Here is a 23366-nt window from a genome sequence, read left to right as displayed (position 1 = left end):
GGAAGACCTTTCTTTCTGTCTCTCTCTCTCTTACTGTCTAACTCTGCCTGTCAAAAAAAAAAAAAAAAAAGTATTGGGAAGGGGGACAAGGAGGACACAGAAATCTTCTATCACTGATTCACTCCTCAGATAACAATAGCCAGGCTGGACCCAGCAGTGTCAGTAACTTCACCTGAGCCTATCATGTAAGTGGCAGGAACCCAGGCACTTGGACCATCATCTCCTACTTTTCCAGGTGCAAAAGTAGGAAGCTGAGACTGAATCAAGCACTCTAATATGAGCTGCCCAATGGCTTAATGCACTGCATCTCTGTAGTAACTTTTTTTTCTTTCTTTCTATTTTTTTTTTTTTTTGACAGGTAGAGTGGACAGTGAGAGAGAGAGACAGAGAGAAACGTCTTCCTTTGCTGTTGGTTCACCCTCTAATGGCCGCTGTGGCCGGGGCACCGTGCCGATCTGATGGCAGGAGCCAGGTACTTATCCTGGTCTCCCATGGGGTGCAGGGCCCAAGCACTTGGGCCATCCTCCACTGCACTCCCTGGCCACAGCAGAGAGCTGGCCTGGAAGAGTGGCAACCGGGACAGAATCCAGCGCCCCGACCGGGACTAGAACCCAGTGTGCCGGCGCCGCAGGCGGAGGATTAGCCTAGTGAGCCGTGGTGCCAGCCTGTAGTAACTCTGACTACTTAAGTGTAAAGTCTTGTCCATAGGATACAGATTATTCGAATTATACATAATGATGAATAGCAGAATATGGAATAAAGATATCATAACTGCACAGCACAAGTTTTTTGAGTACCTGGAAGTATGGCATACTATTCTTTTTTACTCAGTAATTTGTTATCTTGTTTATTATCCATATATATTTAACCTGAATAAAAATTCTTTTTATAGGTTGCTTGGCTTTCTCTAAGGTAGCATAAATGATTATAAATGTTTTAGTTTAGTGGCCAGCACTGTGGCGCAGTAGGTTAATCCTCTGCCTGTGGCACTGGCATCTCATATGGGTGCCAGTTCTAGTCCTGGCTGCTCCTCTTCCAATCCACCTCTCTTCTGTGGCCTCGGAAAGCACCCACGTGGGAGACCGGGAAGAGGCACCTGGCTCCTGGCTTCGGATCAACACAGCTGTGGCTGTTGTGGCCATTTGAGGAGTGAACCAATGGACAGAAGACCATTCTCTCTGACTCTCCCTCTCACTGTCTGTAACTCACTCTCTCAAATAAATATAATCTTTAAAAAATGTTTCAGTTTCTCCAGAAGAGGGGTTTAGAAATAACTGCAAGTCTGTCAACATATGTAGCTAACAGCAGTATCTTCACAGCTAATTACATACACAGCAAAAAACCCAAACAAACAAACTTTGTTGTAATTTCTATTGAACTGTTAAAGACAAACAGGTGCTGGCTTGGGCATAGCAGATGAAGCCACTGCCTGCAGCACCAGCATCCCATATGGGTGCCCTTTCCAGTCGCAGCTGCTCCACGTCCAAGTCAGCTCTCTGCTAATCTGCCTGGAAGGCAACAGAAGATGGCCCAAACACCTGGCCCCTGCCACCAACATGGGAGACCCAGAGAGACTTCCTGGCTCCTGCCTCTCTGGCTGTTGCAGATATTCGGGGGGTTGAACCAACTGATGGAAGACACTTCTCTGTGTCTGTCCCTCTCTCTTTCTAACTCTGCCATTCAAATAAATAACTTTTTTTAAAAAAGACAAAGAGAAAATACTGATTTTTAGTGTGGGAAATCTTGGTAGCAGTCAGCCTATGGCTTGTGAGGCACATTTACCAGTAACAGATATCAGTTTTATTAAATGTTCATTCAACAAATGGCAAAGAAAAAAATAGTATTCAAAACATTAACAACATTTAATATAGAAACTTTACATAGAATTGTTCAGAATTAAAGAAACTCAACCATTGATAGGGAAACACCCCAAAAAAGTTGTCACCCTTAAGTCTGAAGCCTGGAGAGACAGCGCTCCTCAAAGGCAGCCGTAGCAACACTGGAGCAAAGACACTGCCCAGATTTTGGCCCTGGAGGCAGGGAGGGAGAGGCAATACACGCTCCAGCCTCTCCCCCTGCTCTTTTACTGATAACTCACATTGTTCCATCCTAAGAATAAGCCTCAGTGGCGCGGTCACTAGAAGACGATGTTGGAGGTGCACAGCAGAGAAGGGAGAACAGATCTGCAGAAGCAGCGCATAGTCAGCACACACACAGACCCATAACAGGTGCAGTTCTGGTTGTGGAGCTGCCAGAGACCCAGTCACCCTGAGCCCTGAGGACTCACGCTGGACTCGGATGGTGCCATTTATTCAGCTACTTTTAAAGACCCATACTTAAGTCCTATTATCAATTTACTTCTACATCTATAATAAACCCAGAATACACTGTCATCACTCTAGATTTATGCACTTAGATCTTGTTTTAAAACAACAGAAAAAATCTTTTCTATTTATCCACATATTCACCATTTCCAGAATTCCTCATGGCTTTCTGTAGATCCACATTTCCTCTTTGTACTATTTTTCTCTGCCCCAAGACTTTGTTTGTCCCCATAGGAACGTCTATAGGTGATAAATTCCTCTTGATCTTTTGTTTGACTGAAAGTCTTGATTTTTGCCTTCATTTCTGAATGTTTTTGATGGAAACAGAATTGGTTCCAGTGTTTGTTGTTTCTTTCTTAGCTATGCTACTCTACTTTCTTGTAGATTGCACACTTCTTACCAGAAGTATGCTGCCACTCTGTTCATGTGAGTGTACTCTGTTTTCTCTACTTGCTGTACAATTGTTTTGTCACTGTTTTTCATCAATGTGACTTTGATGTGCATTACAGAGGTTTCCTTTGTTACCGCTGCTTTGTGTTCATGGAGCTTCTTGTATATGCAGGATTATCACTTTCATCATGTTTTAAAATTTTCAGCCATTACCTAGTCATACAATTTTTGTGCATGTTATTTTTCCTCCCCTCCTGGGAATATAGTCACACATATATTATTCCATGGTCTGTTTTCCTATTATTTCTTCTAAAGTATTTTTTCTGTTTGTATACCATCTAACTAATTTTATACTTACTCATCAAGTTCATTGCGTTTTTTTCCATCTTCTATGTCTAATCTGCTCTGACTTCTACTCAGCATTTAAACATTTATTTCAGATATTGTTTTCATCCCTATTAGTTCCATTTGGGCCTTAAACATGTATCTTACACTGGATTTCATGAAATTTGCTGCTGCGGTTTGAACAGGATTTGGCTCCAAAATTCATACATTTATACCCCGAAGTCATGGGTTGCTGGTCAGTGAGGGTACAGGAATGATCCAATTATGAAGTTTAGGATGTGACCTAGTGAACGTTCCTTAGGTCACAAGGGGGTACCCTCAGAAGGTAGTTCTCAGGAGAAAGATTATAAAAGCCAAGATGGGCCTAGCCATTCACTCTGCCTCCTGGTTTGCCATGTGATTCTTCCTCCACATACACTCCTCCATCGCCACCCTCCAGAATCATCAGTGAACCAACGGGGCATGCCCAAACTTGGGAATGTGAACTCCCAAAGTCATGAGCCAAAATAAATCTCCTCCCTTTATAAGTAACTTATCTTAAGTATTTAGTTGTAGTGATGAAAAGCTGATCAATACCTTTGTATTTTCCTCTATATCGTATTTACAAAAACTATTCAAATGTACTCTACTAATTCCATCTCCTCGATCTTTTCTGGGTCTGTCTCAATTGATTTATTTGCCTCCTAGTTACAGCCCATGTTTCTTGCTTCTTTGCATTCCAGGTAAGTGTTTTATATGCCAGGAATTGGGATTCCACAGTAGCTTTTAATCTTGGAAAATCAGCCTCACTGTCACTCCCCGTCTCGTGGAGGAATGACACCGGACCCTGTGCTGTTCTTTTTCCCCGGCCCTTCCCGGTCCCCACTCCCCCCACCCCCGCCTCTGCAGAGGGGCTGCACCCCCGCCAATTCCCCCGCTTCCGCAGAGGGGTGGTATACCGCCGGCCGGCCGGCTGGCTCTCTCAGGGGTTGCTCAGATGTTCCTGGTGCATGTTGTCTCTCTCCTCCTTTATAGTCCTCTTCCACCAATCCCAACTCTCCTGGCATTCTTTCCCCGCGCTGAGCACGCTGCTCTCCTCCAATCAGGAGCAGGATCAGCTCCTGCAGCTTGTCAGTCGAATTGGTGAGGCAGCTGTGTGGAAGTTGTTTACTCTCTCTCAGCGCCATATGGTGGGAGATCAGATGCATAGAATTAGTCCTAGCAGTTCCAGTAATTTAGTCTAGTCTCAGTTGCTCCCCACACTCACTACTAAACAAAATCCTTCTGAGAATTCTACAGGGTACTCCATGTGTTATAAGCTATCTCCACTCTGGCTGGTAGCAACGTGAGCTACACCTAGTCCTTTGCGAGCTCCAGAAACTGTGTAGTCGACTGCTTTGCAGTGCTTCTTTTCCTGGTAGTTTTCTGTCACACAAACACAAATCACTACTAAGACAAAGGACTCCAGAGGCTTCTCGCAGAGGTTCAGAGTCCTATCTCTGCAAAGATCCCTCCTCTCCAGTACATTCCACTGCCAATTCCCCGAATGCCAATTCCCTCTCTTCAATTCAACATCTATTCGCATCCCTGGACTGGCATCTGGAAACTGACACTAGGCTTAGGCTAGGCAGTCATAGGGCTCACTTCACTGTCACAGTTTGCCTTCTGCCAAATCACAAACCCACACTTGTCATGTGTTTATAAACATCATTTTATATATACTGATTACTTTCAAACTGTTCAAGGTAGTCTCCTAATCTAATCCTAATCTTCTACCAATGAGGAAGGCATAAATCTTCACACTTAAGTAAACATACTATTTAAAATTGACCACTTTGGGGGCAAGTACTATGGCGCAGGTTAAGCTGCTGCCTACCATGCTGGTATCTTATATAAGTGCCAGTTCACGTCCAGCTGTTCCATCTCCAACCCAGCTTTCTGCAAATGTGCCTGGAAAGGCAACGGAAGATGGCCCGAGTGCTTGGGCCCCTGCACCCACGTGGCAGGCCTAGATGAAGCTCCTTGGTTTCAGCCTGGCCTATGCTTGGCCTTTGCAGCCATTTGGGAAGGAACCAGTGGACGGAAGATCTCTCCCTCTCTGTAACTCTCGGTCTTCTGAACAAATAAATCTTTTTGAAAACATAAAATAAAGCCGGCGCCGTGGCTCACTAGGCTAATCTTCCACCTTGCGGCGCCGGCACACTGGGTTCTAGTCCTGGTTGCCCCTCTTTCAGGCCAGCTCTCTGCTGTGGCCCAGGAGTGCAGTGGAGGATGGCCCAAGTGCTTGGGCCCTGCACCCCATGGGAGACCAGGAGAAGTACCTGGCTCCTGCCATCAGATCAGCACGGTGTGCCGGCCGCAGTATTAATCAGTGTGAAATTTCTAAAATATAATAATATCTAGCATTCCCTTTCTGTAAGCATTTTCTATTGTATGGCTTATTGTACTTTGTACTTTCTTGATAAAATTTTTGACTTGTTGTTACAATAGAATTCTACTCCTGTTTAGGTCTCTAAATGTTAAATTAGCTATACTTTTTGACTGAGAGCTTCTGTGTTAAAACAGTAAGATGTTCCCCTTGATGCGTCATCCGATGTGTAATGAATTGTGTCTTCTAGGGGAAAGGCTTTTCTACATTACCTACTTAGTAAAATTCTCTCCTTGCTGAACTCTGTTCAGTGACTCTTTACTTCCCAGTTAAAGCTGTCCTGTTTATGCTTTTTTTTTTTTTTTTTTTTTTTTTAGAGAGAGAGAGAGAGAGATCTTCCATCTGCTGGTTCTCTCCAAATAGCTGCAATGGCTGGGGCTGAGCTGATCTGAAGCCAGAATCCAGGAGCTTCCTCCAGGTCACCCACGTGGGTGCAGAGGCCCGAGTACTCGGGCCATCTTCCACTGCTCTCCCAGGCATACCAGCAGGGAGCTGGATCGGAGCCAAGTTCCCGTGTGGGATGCCGGCACTGCAGGCATCAGCTACACCCACAGCACTGGCACTTCACAGTCACTGTCTCAACAGAGATCGACTCCCGGTATTCCCAGAAGCATTAACAGGTAAGCCATCTGATAGCAAGCTTTCCATGTTTACAATATTCACATGGTTTTTGTGTGATTTCTCTGATGTATCATGAGCTGTGATTTCTTGTTGAAGGTGGTCCCACATTCACTGCATCCATAGTAGTTATCTCCTGTATGAATTCTCTGATGCCTCATAAGGTGTGGCTTCCTAGTAAAAGATTTCCCACACTCACCACATTTGTAGGGTCTCTCTCCTGTATGAATCCTCTGATGTAGAATGAGCTGTGCCTTCTCAAAGAAAGCTTTCGCACAGTCACCGCACCCATAGGGCTTCTCCCCTGTGTGATTTCTCTGATGTTTGACGAGCTGTACTTTCTGAACAAACGCTTTCCCGCAGTCACTGCATTCATAGGGCTTCTCCCCTGTGTGAATTCTCTGGTGCCTAAGGAGCTGTGGCTTCCAGGCAAAAGCCTTCCTACAGTCACTACACTCGAAGGGCTTCTCTCCAGTATGGGTTCTCTGATGATGAGTGAGACTTGACTTCTCACTGAATGTTTTCCTACACTCACGGCATTCATAGGGTTTCTCCCCTGTATGTGTTCTCAGGTGTGATATCAAACTTGACTTCTGGGCGAAGGCCTTCGCACACTCACTGCATTCGTAAGGTTTCTCCCCAGTATGAGTTCTATGATGTGTCAGGAGCTGTGACTTCCCAAAGAAGGTTTTTCCACATTGAACACATCCATAGGATTTTTCTCCTAAATGAGCTTTTTGATGTCTCATTAGCTCTGACTTTCTGAAGAAGGCTTCCTCACAATCACTGCAGCGATAGTTCTTCTCTCCTGTGTGAATTATCTGATGTTTGATAAGCTGTGGCTTTCTGACGAAGGCTTCGCCACATTCACTGCATTCATAGGGTTTCTCTCCTGTGTGAATCCTCTGATGCCTAACGAGCAGTGAGTTCCTGCTGAAGGCTTTCCCACACTCACTGCACACGTAAGGTTTCTTCCCTGTATGAATCCTCTGGTGGGTAATCAGCTGTGACTTCCAAAAGAAGGCTTTTCCACAATCAGTACATTGATGAGGTTTCTCTCCTGTATGCAGTCTTTGGTGTGCAACGAGCTTTAGTTTCTGGGAGAAAGCTTCCCCACACTCACTGCAACCATAGGGTTTTACTACTGTGTGGGCTATCTGATGCCTTTTAAGCTGTGATTTCCTGCTGAAGGCTTTCCCACACTCACTACAACCAAAGGGTTTCTCTCCGGTATGAGTTCTCTGGTGTAAAATGAGCAATGACTTTCTACTGAAAGCCTTTGGACACTCACCACAACCATATGGTTTTTCTCCTGAATGTGTCCTTTGATGAAGAGTGAGCAGTGACTTCTGTGAGAAGGCTTTCCCACATTCACTACATTGATAGGGTTTCTCTCCTGTGTGAGTTCTCTGATGAATAAAAAGCTGTGACTTCTTCTTAAAAACCTTGCCACATTCCATGCATAAATATGCTCCTGATTGTGTTACATGGTTTGTATTGAGCCATGACTCTCTCCTGCTGGACTTTCTACATTTACTGCAAACACAGTATTTTGTTCCACTGTGGATTCCATCAGTTTTGATAGAGAGTAATAATTTCTTACTGAACTCATAAAGTTTGTTTCTTCCACAGGTATTTTTTTGCACAAGAAAATCAAAAGGGTGTTTCAAACTTTTCTCACCTGTGCCACATTTCTGGAGTCTCATTCCTAAAGGAACAAAGTTTATGCTTGAATTAAATATTTTCTCCAAGACATCATATTGATGGCCTCTCTCCATACTTTTAAGCTTGTCTTGATTATCTTGATGCCATATTTTGGAATCATTATCTAGCCAGACTTCTAAAAAGAAAAAAAAAAATGAACCATACTGTATAAGTTCTTCAATGATTATGCTTACTGAATAAAACTTCTGAAATGGGACCTGGGATTCCAGTTTTCTAAAGGTTTATTTATTTATTTGAATGTCAAAGTTATAGAGAGACAGGGAGAGACAAAGGGAGAGAGTTAGAAAGATTTTCCATCCACTGGTTCACTCCCCAGATGGCTGCAAGAGCCAGGGCTGCCAGGAGCCAGGAGCTTCATCCAGGTCTCTCACCTAAGTGGTGGAGGCCCAAACAATTGGGTCATCCTCCACTGCCTTTCCCAGGCTTTCACATGGAGCTGGATTGGAAGTGGAGCAGCTGAGACAGGAACTGGTGCCCATATGGGATGCCAGCATCACAGGCAGATTTACCTGCTACACCACAATGCTGACCCCAGGGATTCTAGTTTTCTAAAACAATCCTTCCAATAGTGTCTATTTATCTTTCATTGAAAATTTTGGGGGCTGGCATTGTGGAATAACAGGTTAAGCTGACGCCTGCAGCACCAGCATCCCATGTGGGTGCTGGTTTGAGTCCTCGCTGCTCCACTTCCAATCTAGCTCCCTGCTAATGCACCTGGGAAAGCAACAAAAGATGGCTCACATCCCTGGGCCCCTGCACCTACCTACATGGGAGAACCATAAGAAACTCCTGACTCCTAGCTTTGGCCTGGCCCAGCCCCAGTTGTTGAGGCCATTTGGAGAGTGAATCAGTGGACAAAAGATCTCTTTCTCTGTCCTTCTCTCTCTCTGTAGAGATCTAAATCTAAAAAAAAAAAAAAAAAAAAAAAACTCAGAAGAAATACCCCCCCAAATATATATCAGAGATAGTGCCTAGACATCTGTAGTTTGAACTACATCCCAAGGTAAGTTGATACACCTTGCTACTAGAAGAGATACTTGACAAATAAAATCCTTTCTCACTTGGTCCCATAAAACAAATTAAAGAAATATTTATTGAATATGAACAAACCATAAATTCCATAAAGAACAGAGAAAATTAAGTTAATGGCCATATCTCTATATATATAAAAAAAAAACCCTTACAACGTAACTGGTTAAATAATTCCAGATAATTTTTGCTAAGCCCTGGGTTCCTATGACATAGATTTTAAGGGGCTAGAAATTTCAGAAAAGGTTAGAAGTCAGGGATATTTTTTTTTTTGGAGGTGAGAAAAGAGCTCAAGCTGAAGGGGCATGGTCTTAGTGGGGGAGGCATGACATAACTGAAAGCCCAGGTACAGAGAAAAGTGTACGAAAGGCAGCGAAGAAGCTGGTTCAAATGCACTTAACTATGACTTCTGGGCACAGAAAAAGAACCAGAGAGTTAAGATGCTGCCATTATCACGAGGTTCTTCATCATAACCAGAGTTAAATACCACATAGCAGGTGAAGAGGAAATCAAACCCACCAGACTATATGATGGAATGAATGAGAAGCTAATTTAGAGAAGCTAAACATCAGATGCACCTTAGGGACACTCTAGAAGCTGACTTTGAAGTCTTCAGTCTGTACAGAAGGAAAGAAATAGAATCTCCTTACTGTGTTTAAGGTATTAGGGTTTTATTCTATACCCATGGATTCACCTTCTACTTTCTCCGTAGGTTTAAAACAATTCTGCTAAGTTAGAGGAAGAAAACTAATAAAAGTTTCAAGATAAACTGAAAGGTAGTCAGTGTTATCTAAAATGATAAAAAAAAATGAATTCTTATGGAAGCAGAAGAAGCCTACTTCTACAGGTTGGTTTGGAACTGGGAAAGAATAAAAACTGAAAAGGCTGGGAAGAAATGCCTTATTCAGTAAAGCAGGGTCCCAAATGCTTAGCCATCAATTTGTGCCACTGTACAGGTAAGAGGAGTATATTCTATCAGAAACTTCATGCAAAGACGATACATCCTGATATGCTTATCAGGATATAGAGAATATTAAAAAATCATGACGAATGCATTTCACCAGTTTTGAGTCAACTCTAAAGGTTTAGGAACTTTAAATGGCTTTATAAACATTTCAAAAATGCCAACCAGTCTTCAAAACACCAAGATTTCACTTTCATTGTATTCCACACACTTGATGATGTCTAACCTGAAAAGTTCTGACTTAGGATTTCTTCATCTATTATCCGTGGCTCATCATGTTTCAGCTTGAATATGACATCTGGTGTCATCATTTGGTAACCTGTTAATTGGAAACACAGAGGACTAGTACCCAGTTGATTGGGCTGAGACTCTAAATATTAAGAAGGCTTTATTACAAAGGCTGCAAAGTGAAGCAGTAAAAATCTCTCAATATGGTGTAGAAATCATAGAGCCTGCAATATCAGAAGAATATCCCAAAGCAGTGAATATGTCAGCATCTGCACAGTTACTGGGCTCATACTAAATTCCATTAGAAGAATGTTCTTACCCAAGAACACTAGATTGCTACAGTTCTCCAACATTACATCTCTGTACAAATTCTTTTGAGTAGGATTAAGTAGGAGCCACTCTTCCAATGTGAAATCTACAGCCACATCATCAAATGATATCTGGAAAAGCAAAACCACTGTTAAATCTGAACTGATTCTCATTGGGTTTTGTACAATACAGGCTTTTTTTCTCTCTGTTGTAGGCAGCCTCTAAGACGGCCCCTGCTGGACTCACTGCTACTGCACAGAACAGGGTGTGGTGAGGGGACGTCACTCCAAGATGAGGTTGCAAGAGAACGTGACTTCCACCTTGTAAGGCCTCGCTTGCTCCTTCTGAGGAATCCTGCTGCCACATTGTGGAGAGATCCATGTGATCATCTTCCCATGGCACCTTGCAACGACTGTAGCCATTCTCAGTGCCTTCATTACTGCATGTGCAAGACCCTGAGCCAGAACCAACTGGGATAGTCAAACACTATTTGAACAGCAGTGTCAATCAGTTTGACCTGGCTTTTATAGAACACTCCACTCAACACAGCTAAATAAGCTTTATTTTCAAGTGTGCATGGAATACTCACCAACTTAAAACATCCTGTGACTGGCATTGCGGCACAATACGTTAAGCTACTCCCTGCAATGCCAGCATCCCATATGGGTTGGATTTTGTATCCCCGCTGCTCCACTTCCAGTCTACCTCCCTGCTATTGTGCCGGGAAAGCAGCAGAAGACGGCCCAAGTGCTTGAGCCCCTGCACCCACACGGGAGGTTCAGAAAAAAATCCTGACTCCTGGCTTCAGCCTGGCCTAGCCACAGCCATTGTGGCCATCTGGGGAGTGAACCAGCGGATACAGGATCTCCCTCTCTCTCTCTCTAACTCAATAAATCTTAAAAAAAATCTTGGGCCATAAAACAAACCTTAACAAGTTGAAAGGAACAAAAATCAAACAAAGCATTTTTTTTTTTAAAAAGATTTATTTATTTGAAAGAGTTACACAGAGAAAGGGAGAGGGAGAAGGAATGGGAGGGGGAGGGGAGAGACAGAGAGAGAGAAAATCTTCCTTCCACTCAAATGGCCACAACCACCAGGACTGTGCTAGGCGGAAGCCAGGAGCTTTATCTAGGTCGCCCACATGGGTGGCAGGGACCCAAACACTTGGCCATCTTCCATTGCCTTCCCTAGGCCATTAGCAGGGATCTGGAATGAAAGTGGAGCAGCCAGGACAGGAACCCGCATCCACAGGGGATGTTGCAGGTGGCAGCTTTACCCATTACGTCACAACACCAACCCCACACCCACTACAGAAGTGAAGGCTGAGTCCTAGCTACTCTGTTTCTAATTCAGCTTCCTACTAATATACCTGCAAGGCCAATAATGGCCCTAGTACTTGGGTTCCTGCCACCCATGTGGGGGACCTGGATGAAGTTCCTGGCTCTTGGCTTCAGCCTGGACCAGCCCAGGCTGTAGTAGACACTTAGGGAATAAACTAGTAGATAGATTTCCCTTTGTCTCTCTGCCTTTCAAAAAAAATGAAAATACAGGTCATTGCTGCGGCTCCATAGGCTAATCCTCTGCCTGCGGCGCCAGCACCCCGAGTTCTAGTCCCGGTCGGGGCGCTGGATTCTGTCCCAGTCACTCCTCCTCCTGTCCAGCTCTCTGCTGTGGCCCGGGAGTGCAGTGGAGGATGGCCCAAGTCCTTGGGCCCTGCACCCGCATGGGAGACCAGGATAAGCACCTGGCTCCTGGCTTCAGGTCAGTGTGGTGCGCGCCGGCCACAGTGCGCCAGCCGTAGCGGCCATTGGGGGGTGAACCAATGGAAAAGGAAGACCTTTCTCTGTCTCTCTCTCTCACTGTCCACTCTGCCTGTCAAAAAAAAAAAATACAAAATAAACTACAGAAAGAAGACCAAATTAAACCCAACATATGCAGAAGGACAAAATTAATACAAATTAGTACAGAAAGCAGTGAAATGGATAACAGTGAAATGGATAAGAAATAGAGAGAAATCAGGTATGCCAATGGGGACATCACTTCTGATTGACAGACATAAAAAGAATAATAACAAAAGAAGACTATCAACAACTCTATGCCCATTAAATCAACACTTGGGTAAAGTGGACCCATATCCTAGAAATATGCAAACTATTAAAACTTTGAGTTTGTGGTTTGAAATCTCTCAATAAAGAAAACTCCAGACCCAGATCATTCCATTAGTAAATCCTACCAAATATTTTTTTAAAGATTTATTTATTTAGTTGAAAGAGTTACACACAGAAAGAAGATGCAGAGAGAGCGAGCGAGAGCGAGGTCTTGCATCCACTGATTCACCCCCCAATTAGTTGCAACAGCTGGAGCTATACCGATCCGATGGTTCACTCCCCAATTGGCCGCAACTGCGCCGATCTGAAGCCAGGAGCCGGGGGCTTCTTCCAGGTCTCCCACGTGGGTGCAGGGGCCCAAGGATTTGGGTCATCTCCTACTGCTTTCCCAGGCCACAGCAGGGAGCTGGATCAGAAGTAGAGCAGGTCGGACTCAAAACCAGTGCCTATATGGGATGCTGGTGCCACAGGTGGAGGCTTAACCTACTCTACCACAGTGTCAGCCCCCAGCTGTAAAATTCTATAAGCCTCAATCCTCCGCCTACAGCACCAGCACCCCTGGTTCTAGTCCCGGTTAGGGCACCGGGTTCTAGTCCTGGCTAGGGCACCAGGTTCTGTCCCAGTTGCTCCTCTTCCAGTCCAGCTCTCTGCTGTGGCCCGGGAGTGCAGTGGAGGATGGCCCAAGTCCTTGGGCCCTGCACCCCATGGGAGACCAGGAGAAGCACCTGGCTCCTGGCTTCAGATCGGCGCAGTGCGCAGGCCGAGGCGGCTATTTAGGGAGTGAACCAACAGAGGGAGGACCTTTCTCTCTGTCTCTCTCTCTCACTGTCTAACTGCCTGTCAAATTCTATAAGCCTCAAAACACTAATGAAAAAAAAAAAACAGGATAATTAAGCACTCACCTGTGTCTCCGTCATTTTCTGCTGCTCTTGGAAGATCTGCTGTGCTCTGTGCCGACACTCTGGAGAGAGGTCTCTGATCAGAGGTCTGTAAGCTGAGAATGATCCTCAGCCTTGAGGCCTCTCTTATCTTACATGAATTGCCTTGGTCCTGAGAGCTACGGCCTGTAGACGCAGTGGAAAATTTTAAATGACGTAATTAATTTGGGACCTAAAACTTGGTTTTCCCCTTGCTGGGAACTCAGATCATTACAGTCTCAGACTAAATTTTTATTCAGCTCAGGCGGGGTAGTTGGTGAGAAACAGGATGAAAGGAAAGGCAGCCTTTGCCTGAAGGTAAGACCTGCACGAAGTCCAAGAAGACTGTGAACATGTCTAGGAGAATCCGCAGCTGCTGGTCTGCAGCCCCAGACACATATGTTTCTTCAGGCTGCACGACACCCAAGAATACTCCAAGAGTGAAAAGATCCTGAAACCAGCAACCACTTTCTCTGCAGACAAGGAGCTCTGCTTCAACAAATCACCAAGACCCACTTGTCCAGGCTGCACATCACAGCTCTGGATTAGCTCATACCGCACGTCAAGCACACCATGTGAGTAACGCCTGGTACAGGACACTCCTTCCCGTATGGGAACCACGTTCTGAAATCTGAATACTTCTCAGGACCAGGCAATTGCGGTACACTCCATAGCAGGCATCCCACTGGGTTATGGAGTGGCAGCAAAGTCTACACAAGACAGGCAGGAAGGGGCCGGCGCTGTGGCGCAGCGGGTTAACGCCCTGGCATGAAGCGCCGGCATCCCATGTGTGGGTGCCGGTTCGAGTCCCGGCTGCTCCACTTCCAATCCAGCTCTCTGCTATAGCCTGGAAAAGTAGCAGAAGATGGCCCAAGTCCTTGAGCCCCTGCGCCCACGTGGGAGACCTGGAAGAAGCTCCTGGCTCCTGGCTTTGGATCTGCACAGCTGCGGCCAACTGGGGATTGAACCAGCAGATGGAAGACCTCTCTCTATCTGCCTCTCCTCTCTGTGTAACTCTGACTTTTAAATAAATAAATAAATCTTTAAAAAAAAAAAAAAAGACAGGCAGGAAAACAGATACCATGGCAATCCTGGTATTTCACCAAGCAAACAGGGGGAATATATGTGGCATGGGGGAACACTGACTTTAAAGGGGCCAGTACTGTGGCTCAGCAGGTTAAGCTGTCACTCGTGTCACATTATAGGATTGCCAGTTGGAATCTTAGCTACTCTGCTTCCAATCCAGCTTGCTGATAATGTGCCTTGGAAGGCAGCAGGTGATGATCCAAGTACTTGAGTCCCTCAGGATGGTGTTAACTCCTAACTTCAGCCTGGCCCAGCCCTGACTCTTGTAGCCATTTAGGAGTGAACCAACAGATGAAGGATCACTCTCTCTGTTTCGCTTTCTCTATCACTCTGCCTTTCAAACATATAAATAAATAGATAAAAGTTTTAAAATTTATAACAGGGCCGGTGCTGTGGTGCAACGGGTTAAGCCACTGTCTGCAGCCTCATCATCCCATATGGGCATCAGTTTGAGTCCCAGCTGTTCCACTTAGGATCCAACTCCCTGCTAATGCCCCTAGGGAAGCAGCAGAAGTGGCCCAGGTGCTTGGGCTCCTGCACCCATGTGGGCGACCTGGATGAAAATCCTGGCTCCTGGCTTTGGCTGGTCCAGCCCTGGCCATTGTGGCCATTTGGGGAGTGAACTAGCAGACGGAAGATCTCTTTCTTTCCTTCTATCTCTGACTTTGAAATAAATCAATCTTTTTTAAGAGAGAGAGAGAGAGAGAGAGAAAGGGGCCTGGAACTCTATCTGGGTCTTCCACATGGACTGGAGGAGCCAAAGCACTTGAGCCATGATCTGCTGTCTCCAAGATGCATTAGCCAGAAATTGGACTGAAAGTGGGGCAGCTGGAACTCAAACCAGTAGTCCAAGCAGTAGCTTAACCCACTGCACCACAACACCTGCCTTATGTTCAATTTTGTCAACACTGTGACCTCTTCAGGGACTTCTTAGTGTAAGATTGTATCATTGACAAATGCGAACTGCAGTCTTACTGTGCACACATGGCTCAAAGGTGAGGTTTCAGATCTTTGTGTTTCTGACTAAACAGAACACCCTGTTCTATACCTGAATCAGAACAACAGGCTCCAAATCCTTGGAACTGACAACAAGAATAACCTACCACTCTTATCTGTGGTAACACTCTTTTTTATAATCTCGTATCTTAAAAGACAGTATTGCCACATCAGAGTTGTAGGCCACATCTGGGATTTACACATGGAATGTGACTAAGAGTGATTAATCCAGCTTTTCTATATAGCACAAGCTGTGTGTTACAGAAGAAAAATCTGGATTCACACCTCAGTTCTATATGGCCTTAGATGAGTCATTCAACTTTAATAAGGTTCCTTCTCTTCTTCTGTTAAAAAACACACACGAAACTAAAAAGCAGCTTTTAACCATCTATCTCAGCATGATTTTTAGAATTTGAATTCACAGAATTCATGGGGCCGGTGTTGTGGCACAACGGGTTAAGCTGTAGCCTGTAATGCTGGCGTCCCCTATGGGCAACAGTTTGTGCCCCGACTGCTCCATTTCTGATCCAGCTCCCTGCTAGTGCTCCTGGGAAAGCAGAAGAAGATGGCCCAAGCCCTTGGGCCCCTGCACTCACGTGGGAGACCTGGAAGAAGCTCCTGGCTCCTGACTTCAGCCTGGTCCTGCTCCAGCCACTGCGGCATTTGGGAAGCGAACCAGTGGATGGAAAACCTCTCTCTGTGTCTCTCCTTCTCTCCTTGTAACTCTACCTTTCCAAGAAATAAAATAAACCTTAAAAAAATGAAAAGAGTTCGTGGTTGTAAACCATCTAGCTGGTGCCTGGAAAACGGCAAGTGTTAAACAATAATTAAGAAAGATGGAAATGTGAGCTCCTGGCATGTTCCACTGAGGCTGACCTTAATCAGGGCCAGGTGTGTCCACACTGCATTTCTTAACAGCTGTGGCTCCCATTCATGAACCCTGCAGTGAAGTCACTCACCTCACTGGTTCAAGAGCACCCTCACTGGGGAGCTTTCCCAGCCTAAGCCTATCTGCAGAGACACTGAGAAATTCAGGAAGTGCAATGGCGGCTCTCTTATTCTGCAACAGTATTTCCTGGGCGCACACTGATTAAGTTATTTGCACAGGAGCTGCAGAGCAAAACACAGCTACTTTCCAGGATGGTAAACAGAAAACGGCATTTAGACTAAGATGAAAAACCATCTTTGGAAGTTGGCTCCATATGCACAAATAAGCCCTAAACAAAAGAAAACACCAATCAGCGGAACTAATAGTAAGCTCAAGAGAGGCTGCAGGCTGTGCTGAAGTTAATGTGTAGGCCTGGGGCCAAGCCGGCTCCGGCAGCAGCCAGAGGGGTAAGAGGCCTAAGGAAAACTCTCACGTTGGTCTTCCTCAGTTCACACTGAGACACATACTGCTTGTGCTTTCCTTCAGAAGTCAATGGTGAGAGACGGCCCAGGCCATAGGCTTCCAGAGTGCACCTACGGCAGATCAAAATCCCCGCTGAGTTAAGAAACCATGGAAACGGTAAGAGATGCCCAGCTGCCTTTGGGCATTTACTCATCTTCTACCCCAGGAACTGGGGGCTGGTAGACGGCTGCCGTCTACCAGCCCAACGAAACTTCATCCGCTTCTGTCAATCTTTTAAAAAGCTAAACCGGGGCTGGTGTTCTGGTGCCGCAGGTTAAGCCTCTGACTATGACACCAACTGCAACATCCCATACCGCGTTCAAGTAAGTAATCTTTTTAGTAAATAAAAAAAACAAGAAGCTATATAAATAAGCCATTGGCAAAAATTACCATCTCAAGGAACCGCAGCCATCTCCTGAATCAACAGGGAAGACAGGAATGTATCTCAGTCTCTGTGGGAGGGCAGAAGCCTAACTTCAGCAGCTCTTTGCTGGGACATGTAAAAATACCTCTATTCCAAAAACCCAAGTTTATTTCCTTTTGATAACGACAATTAAAAACACAGTTGTCAGTGCCACTGCTGTGGTGCAGTGGGTTAAAGCCGTGGCCTGCAGTGTCGGCATCCCATATGGGCACCGGCTTCTCCATTTCCAATGCAGCTCTCTACGATGGCCTGGGAAAGCAATAGAAGGTGGCCCAAGTCTTCTGGTCCCTGCACCTGTGTGGGAGACCTGGAAGAAGTTCCAGGCTCCTGGTTTCCGCACAGCTCATCTCTGGCCATTACAGTCATTTGGGGAGTGAACCAGCAGATGTAACACCTCTCTCTCTGGCTCCACCTCTCTGTAACTGTCTTTCAAATAAATAAAATAAATCTTTAAAAAAGAAACACAGTGGTCACTTGCAGTTAGCATGGACACAAGTGGAGGCCAGTGTTGTGGCACAGCTGGTTAAGACACAGCTTGTGGGGCCAGTGCAGCGGCAGAGTAGGCTGTCTCGGCTTGCAGCACAGGCATCCCATATGGGTGTCAGTTCATGTCCCGGCTACTGCTCTTCCGACACAGCTCTCTGCCATGGCCTGGGAGAGCAGTGGAAGATGACCCAAGTGCTTGGCCCCTGCACCTGCGTAGGAGCCCCAGAAGAAGCTCCTGGCTTCGAATCAGGTCAGCTCCAGCTGCTGTGGCCAAATTCTCTGTCTCTCCCTCTCTGTCTGTAACTCTACCTCAAATAAATAAAATCTTAAAAAACAAAACAAAACAGTTTGTGACACCAGCATTCCGTATTGGGGTTCTGGTCTGAGTCCACCCTGCTCTGCTTCTACTGCAGCTCCCTGCTAGTATACCTGAGAATGAAGTGAAAGATGGCTCCTACCACACTTTCGGGATACCTGGTCCTGGCTCCTAGCTGCGGCTTGACCCAGACCTGGTTATTGTGGTCACTGGGGAAGGAAACAGGTGGATGGAAGATCTGTCTCTCCCTCAATTTCTGTATCTCTGCCTTTCAAATAAAAAATAAACCTCAAAAAAAGCTCACATGTGACACATGATACTGTCAGATTCTCCTACTTGAGAACTGGTTATTTCTCTTGAGAACAGGAAGGCAGGGGGTGTACCTGCCTGCTGCGGAAACTGGTAAGAGTTTTTGTCTTCCCAATATCTTCAGCAAATTGCCCGTGATGTGCATGACAGCCTGATTTGGTTTTTATTTAACGATATAAATTATTTTCCTTTCTTTTCTATTTCAGCAAAGAGGTTTTCTGAGTTGGCAGATTTGGTTTTAATTATCTCATCAGAAGGCAAAATAGCCAGGTAATTGTGTATAGCCACTATTTTTTATTATTATTATTTTTTGACAGGCAGAGTGGACAGTGAGAGAGAGAGACAGAGATAAAGGTCTTCCTTTTTGCTGTTGGTTCACCCTCCAATGGCCACCGCGGCCGGCGCGCTGCGGCCGACGCACCGCGCTGATCCGATGGCAGGAGCCAGGTACTTATCCTGGTCTCCCATGGGGTGCAGGGCCCAATTACTTGGGCCATCCTCCACTGCACTCCCGGGCCACAGCAGAGGGCTGGCCTGGAAGAGGAGCAACCGGGACAGAATCCGGCGCCCCAACCGGGACTAGAACCCGGTGTGCCGGCGCCACAAGGCGGAGGATTAGCCTAGTGAGCCGCAGCGCCGGCCATAGCCACTATTTTTAAGTCTTTTAAAAAAGTCCATAAACTGCACAACAGATATCATATTAGGAAGAATTACTGGCAAAAACAGAACAAGGTTTAAAAAAAGCATATTAAACTCAAATTCTTATGCACACAAATATTTACTTTAAATGTTTTCACTGCTCATGGACCAAGCCATTTATGTTCAACCAGTTATGGAATTGGAGCCAAAGATTTTAAAGCACAGGGTCACACAGGATTTTATTTCCTTCACAATAAACCTGAAGGAACAGCTCCTCTCCCCCGCCTCCCACCCCCAATACCCTGTAAACTCTGGAACAAGAGGATAGAGATCAAACTTACAAAACAATTCTGCCAAATAAAATTTGCCTAACACTTGCAGTCTGCACCTGAGGTGTGGTCAGGCTGTCCAGGAGTGACTGCTGGCCGCCTCCTAAGCTCTTAGTGCTGAAGTAGGTCACACCACAGCACACAGCTCCTCTCTTTAGATCTAGCTAGGGTGACTGAACATGGTAGACGAGAACACAGATAAAGCTGAGCAAGAAGTTCTAGAACGAGAATTCTTGTCTGGTCTTTGGTCTTCAGTGTCCTAAACAATACAGAGAAAGCTGTGTCTGAGGTTTCCATTTATCTCTCTCAAATACAGCAACCGAGACCACAGCAATCAGAGAAGTCAGACACGAAGGGCTTGAGCTGCAGGTGAGCAGGGACAGAAGAGCACGGGCAGCAAAACTAGTAACAGAGGCATCACAGAAGGGGAAGACCCTACAGCCAGGAGAACTTTAGAAAAAGGAAACATTCGCCGGTGCCTCGGCTCACTAGGCTAATCCTCCACCTGCGGCGCCGGCACACTGGTCGGGGCGCCGGATTCTATCCCGGTTGCCCCTCTTCCAGGCCAGCTCTCTGCTGTGGCCCAGAAGTGCAGTGGAGGATGGCCCAAGTACTTGGGCCCTGCACCCCATGGGAGACCAGAAGCACCTGGCTCCTGCCTTCGGATCAATGCGGTGCGCTGGCCGCAGCGCGCCAGCCACGGCAGCCACTGGAGGGTGAACCAACGGCAAAGGAAGACCTTTCTCTCTGTCTCTCTCTCTCACTGTCCACTCCGCCTGTCAAAAAAAAAAAAAAAAAAAAAAAGAAAGAAAGAAAGAAAAAGAAAAGAAAAGAAAAAGGAAACACATTCACATAAAAGGAGTAGTTGGTCACTGATGAACAGTCACAAGCAATCAGCAACCACATGAAAATGCTCTAGCGCCACATCTCAACACCCAACAGGCCTCTTTCTCAAATCTCCTGACCACAAATTATTGAATCCTATAAACTCTACTACCCCTTACCCGTGTGCCCCCATCACCCCCTGCATAGACCACTCAACCTGTCCCCAACAGGCCACCCTCGATGCCTTCACCAACACAGCTGGCAAAGCCCACAGCAGCTGACTCTCAGTTGCCTTACATCACCAGCCTCCAGAAACACACAACTCCGGACTCTTATCACCTTCCCAGTATTGGCCCCAGAAGCTACGAGCACCCCAAGGGCACCAACGTCTGACTCCACAATAACTTTCACCCATGGCAACAACCACCAAACACCCCAAGCTTCCTGTTCATTGACACCCACAGGTTTCCCTTTTTTTTTTTAAGATTTATTTTATTTATTTGAAAGGCAGAGTTAGAGAAAGAGAGAGGTACCTTCCACTCACTGGTTCACTCCCCACATGGCTGCAACGGCCAGGGCTATGCCAGGCCAAAGTCAGGCATCAGCAGCTTCACCCGGATCTCCCACGTGGGTGGCAGGGGCCCAGACACTTGGGCCATCCTCCACTACTTTCCCAGGCAGATTAGCAGGGAGCTGGGTTGGAAGTAGAGCAGCCAGGGCTCGAACCAGCACCTGCATGGGATGCTGGCACTAAAGGCTGTGGCTTAACCTGCTGCACAACAATTCTGGCCCCCACAGGTTCCCCAACTTTTCACCCTCACCCCCAACAAACACACACGAATCACAGCACCCACAGGCATGCAATCACCCATCCCCACAAACCCATCATTTCTCTTTCGACTCTCCCATCTAATCATCTCTTCATTGCTAAGACAAACAAGCTCCTTATCATCTACCTCCAACCCTCTCGGATAACAAAACCAATCCACAGGGCACGAATCCATTAAACCCGAAGTTTCTCCACACCCATTCCCCCAGTCAGTGATGTGCCAGCACCTTTTACTCCTTACCTTGCACAAGGTCCTCAACCAGAGTACTGGGGTCCCCAAACACTCAGTGTTAGCCATTCCTAAGCCATATCAAGCTCTCAATTATGCAGTCCCACAGCACAGCCTGAGAGTCATCCCTACAGGCCCCTTGACCAACTACACACTCCCAGATCTCCTAACTGCCAACTCACAAGGCTTCTAAATACTGAAGCCGGGGCCTGAGCTGTGGCACAGCAGGTTAAAGCCTCGGCCTGAAGTGCCGGCATCCCACATGGACGCTGGTTCTAGTCCCAGCTGCTCCACTTCTGATCCAGCTCTCTGCTGTGGCCTGGGAAAGCAGTAGAAGATGGCCCAAGTCTTTGGGCCCCTGCACCCACGTGGGAGACCCAGAGGAAGCTCCTGGCTCCTGATCAGTTCAGCTCTGGCTGTTGTGGCCATGTGGGGAGCGAACCAGCGGATGGAGGATCTCTCTCTGTCTCTACCTGTCTCTCTGTAACTCTTTCAAATAAATAAAATAAATCTTAAAAAAAAAAATAAAGACTGATGACAAATACCCCAATCATTAGCTCTCCTAACCCGCACTTAATAATCTCCATTGTCTATTCGCTGACTATAAACCCGGTGATTGACAGCGAAACTCAAGCGAAGTCCCCAAGGACCCACAGACCTCCAGGCACTCTCCTACAGCTGCTCCCTCCCCCTCAGCACATCCTCAGGCTTGCTATCTCTTTACCACAGACTTCCTAAATTAGCCCACATTCACCAAAGGATCCCTAATCCCTTGTCCTCTAAGGGCCCAAAGCATTCACCCCCGAGACTCCCATTCTCTATTCCACGTTAGGCTCACCCACCATTCACTGGCCCCCCAGAGGCTCTCCCGCTCTGCACGACACCGACACCCCAGGCCCCTCAGTGGCCTCAATTCCACTCCCACTGTGCACTCACAACCCCAACAGGCCAGTCATCAACTTACACCTTAACGTACGGCGCCCCATCTGATGCCTTAACTGTCAAACAAAAAGCAAATCAGGAGAGCAGAGAACTGTCGCAGAAGACTGTCGGGAGAGAGGGGCAGAGCATGAGGCCAGGAGCGGTTTTTCTATTGGAGAGAGTACACCAGGCAGGAAAGAAGCGGGGTGTGTGTGGGCGGTGGCTAAGCCTCTCTCTGGCGAGGTGGGGAGGTCGTTGATACGCATCTCGTTCCAACCGCTCTGTGTGCACATCACTGGGCGGCCAAGAAGGAAACCCTGGGAGCTCTGTGCGGCGGTGGAGGGGGTGGGTCTTCGCACACCGGAGCGCGGGAAGCGTCTTAGCTCGCTGGCTTCCGGGAGCAAAATCCAACAGGCCTTGCAGAAGTCCTCTAGACAAGCCTCCGCCCTCGAAGGCTCCTCGCCCACCGGCTCCGAAGGCGAACATTCGTTCATCGAGAGCCCAAGCCACCCCCGCGGCAAACCCTCCCCAGGACCGCAAGGGCGCACGCCCAGCGCCCCTCCCGCTCTCCCCAAGGCAGGCTCGCCTCGCCCCGCAAGCGCACGAACGTACGAGGGGCTTCCCGCGGCCGCACGAGCCCATCACCCCAGTCCGTGCCCCGCTTCCTGCACGCCAGTCCCCTGGGCCTCCGGACGCCCACCGTCACCCCCGCAGGGCCCGGACAAGGCCCACAACCCGGTCCCGCCCACTCGCCGGAGCCCGAGGCCTGGAGTCGGCGCATGCGCCGCAGTGCCGCGTCGCCCGGCCTCGGAGCCGATTTGTGGGCGCGCCGGGGTCCGCACGCGACCTGGGGCGGACACAAAGTGCGTCCCGCAGCTCGCAGCCAAGCCAAGCCGCGCCCCTAGCCCCACACACCCTTACCCCTCGGACCCCTTGGTGCGGAGGTGTCCGCGGCACAACTGCAGACGCCTCTTTATAGAACTACACTTCCCAGGGCCCCCCTCGCTCCGGAACTACAGTTCCCAGGGCCCCCCTCGCTCCGGAACTACGCTTCCCAGAGGGCTCTGGGGCACGGCACTGTGGCTAACAGTTTTGGGGTGTTCGTAAAACAAAACAAAACAAAACAAAACCGCCTCCTGGGCTAAAAGAAACGGAAGTAGATGAGCAACTGCCTGGGGGAAGATTCTGCATCTTTTCTAAATTTTTAAAGATTTTTAAATTTA

At 47.1% G+C, this 23366-nt stretch overlaps 1 protein-coding gene across 1 annotated transcript; it reads right to left on the bottom strand.

Annotated features, from left to right (window-relative positions):
- Nucleotides 1–1843: 1843 nt before the first annotated feature.
- Nucleotides 1844–23167, bottom strand: ZNF605 (zinc finger protein 605). The gene is made up of 5 exons (XM_070065698.2): nucleotides 23065–23167; nucleotides 13350–13511; nucleotides 10350–10470; nucleotides 10029–10121; nucleotides 1844–7924 (listed from the first exon to the last, which is right to left on the bottom strand). The coding sequence occupies exons 2-5, from the start codon at nucleotides 13362–13364 to the stop codon at nucleotides 6126–6128; spliced, it is 2028 nt and encodes a 675-aa protein (XP_069921799.1). The 5' UTR covers nucleotides 13365–13511; nucleotides 23065–23167; the 3' UTR covers nucleotides 1844–6125.
- Between the last annotated feature and the right edge of the window lie 199 nt (nucleotides 23168–23366).

This window comes from Oryctolagus cuniculus, chromosome 21 (assembly GCF_051225735.1).
Source record: "Oryctolagus cuniculus isolate XC-2025 breed Fujian yellow rabbit chromosome 21, ASM5122573v1, whole genome shotgun sequence".
Taxonomy (NCBI): domain Eukaryota; kingdom Metazoa; phylum Chordata; class Mammalia; order Lagomorpha; family Leporidae; genus Oryctolagus; species Oryctolagus cuniculus.
Note: the sequence above shows the minus strand (reverse complement) of the source record. Positions and strands in the feature narration are given on the sequence as shown.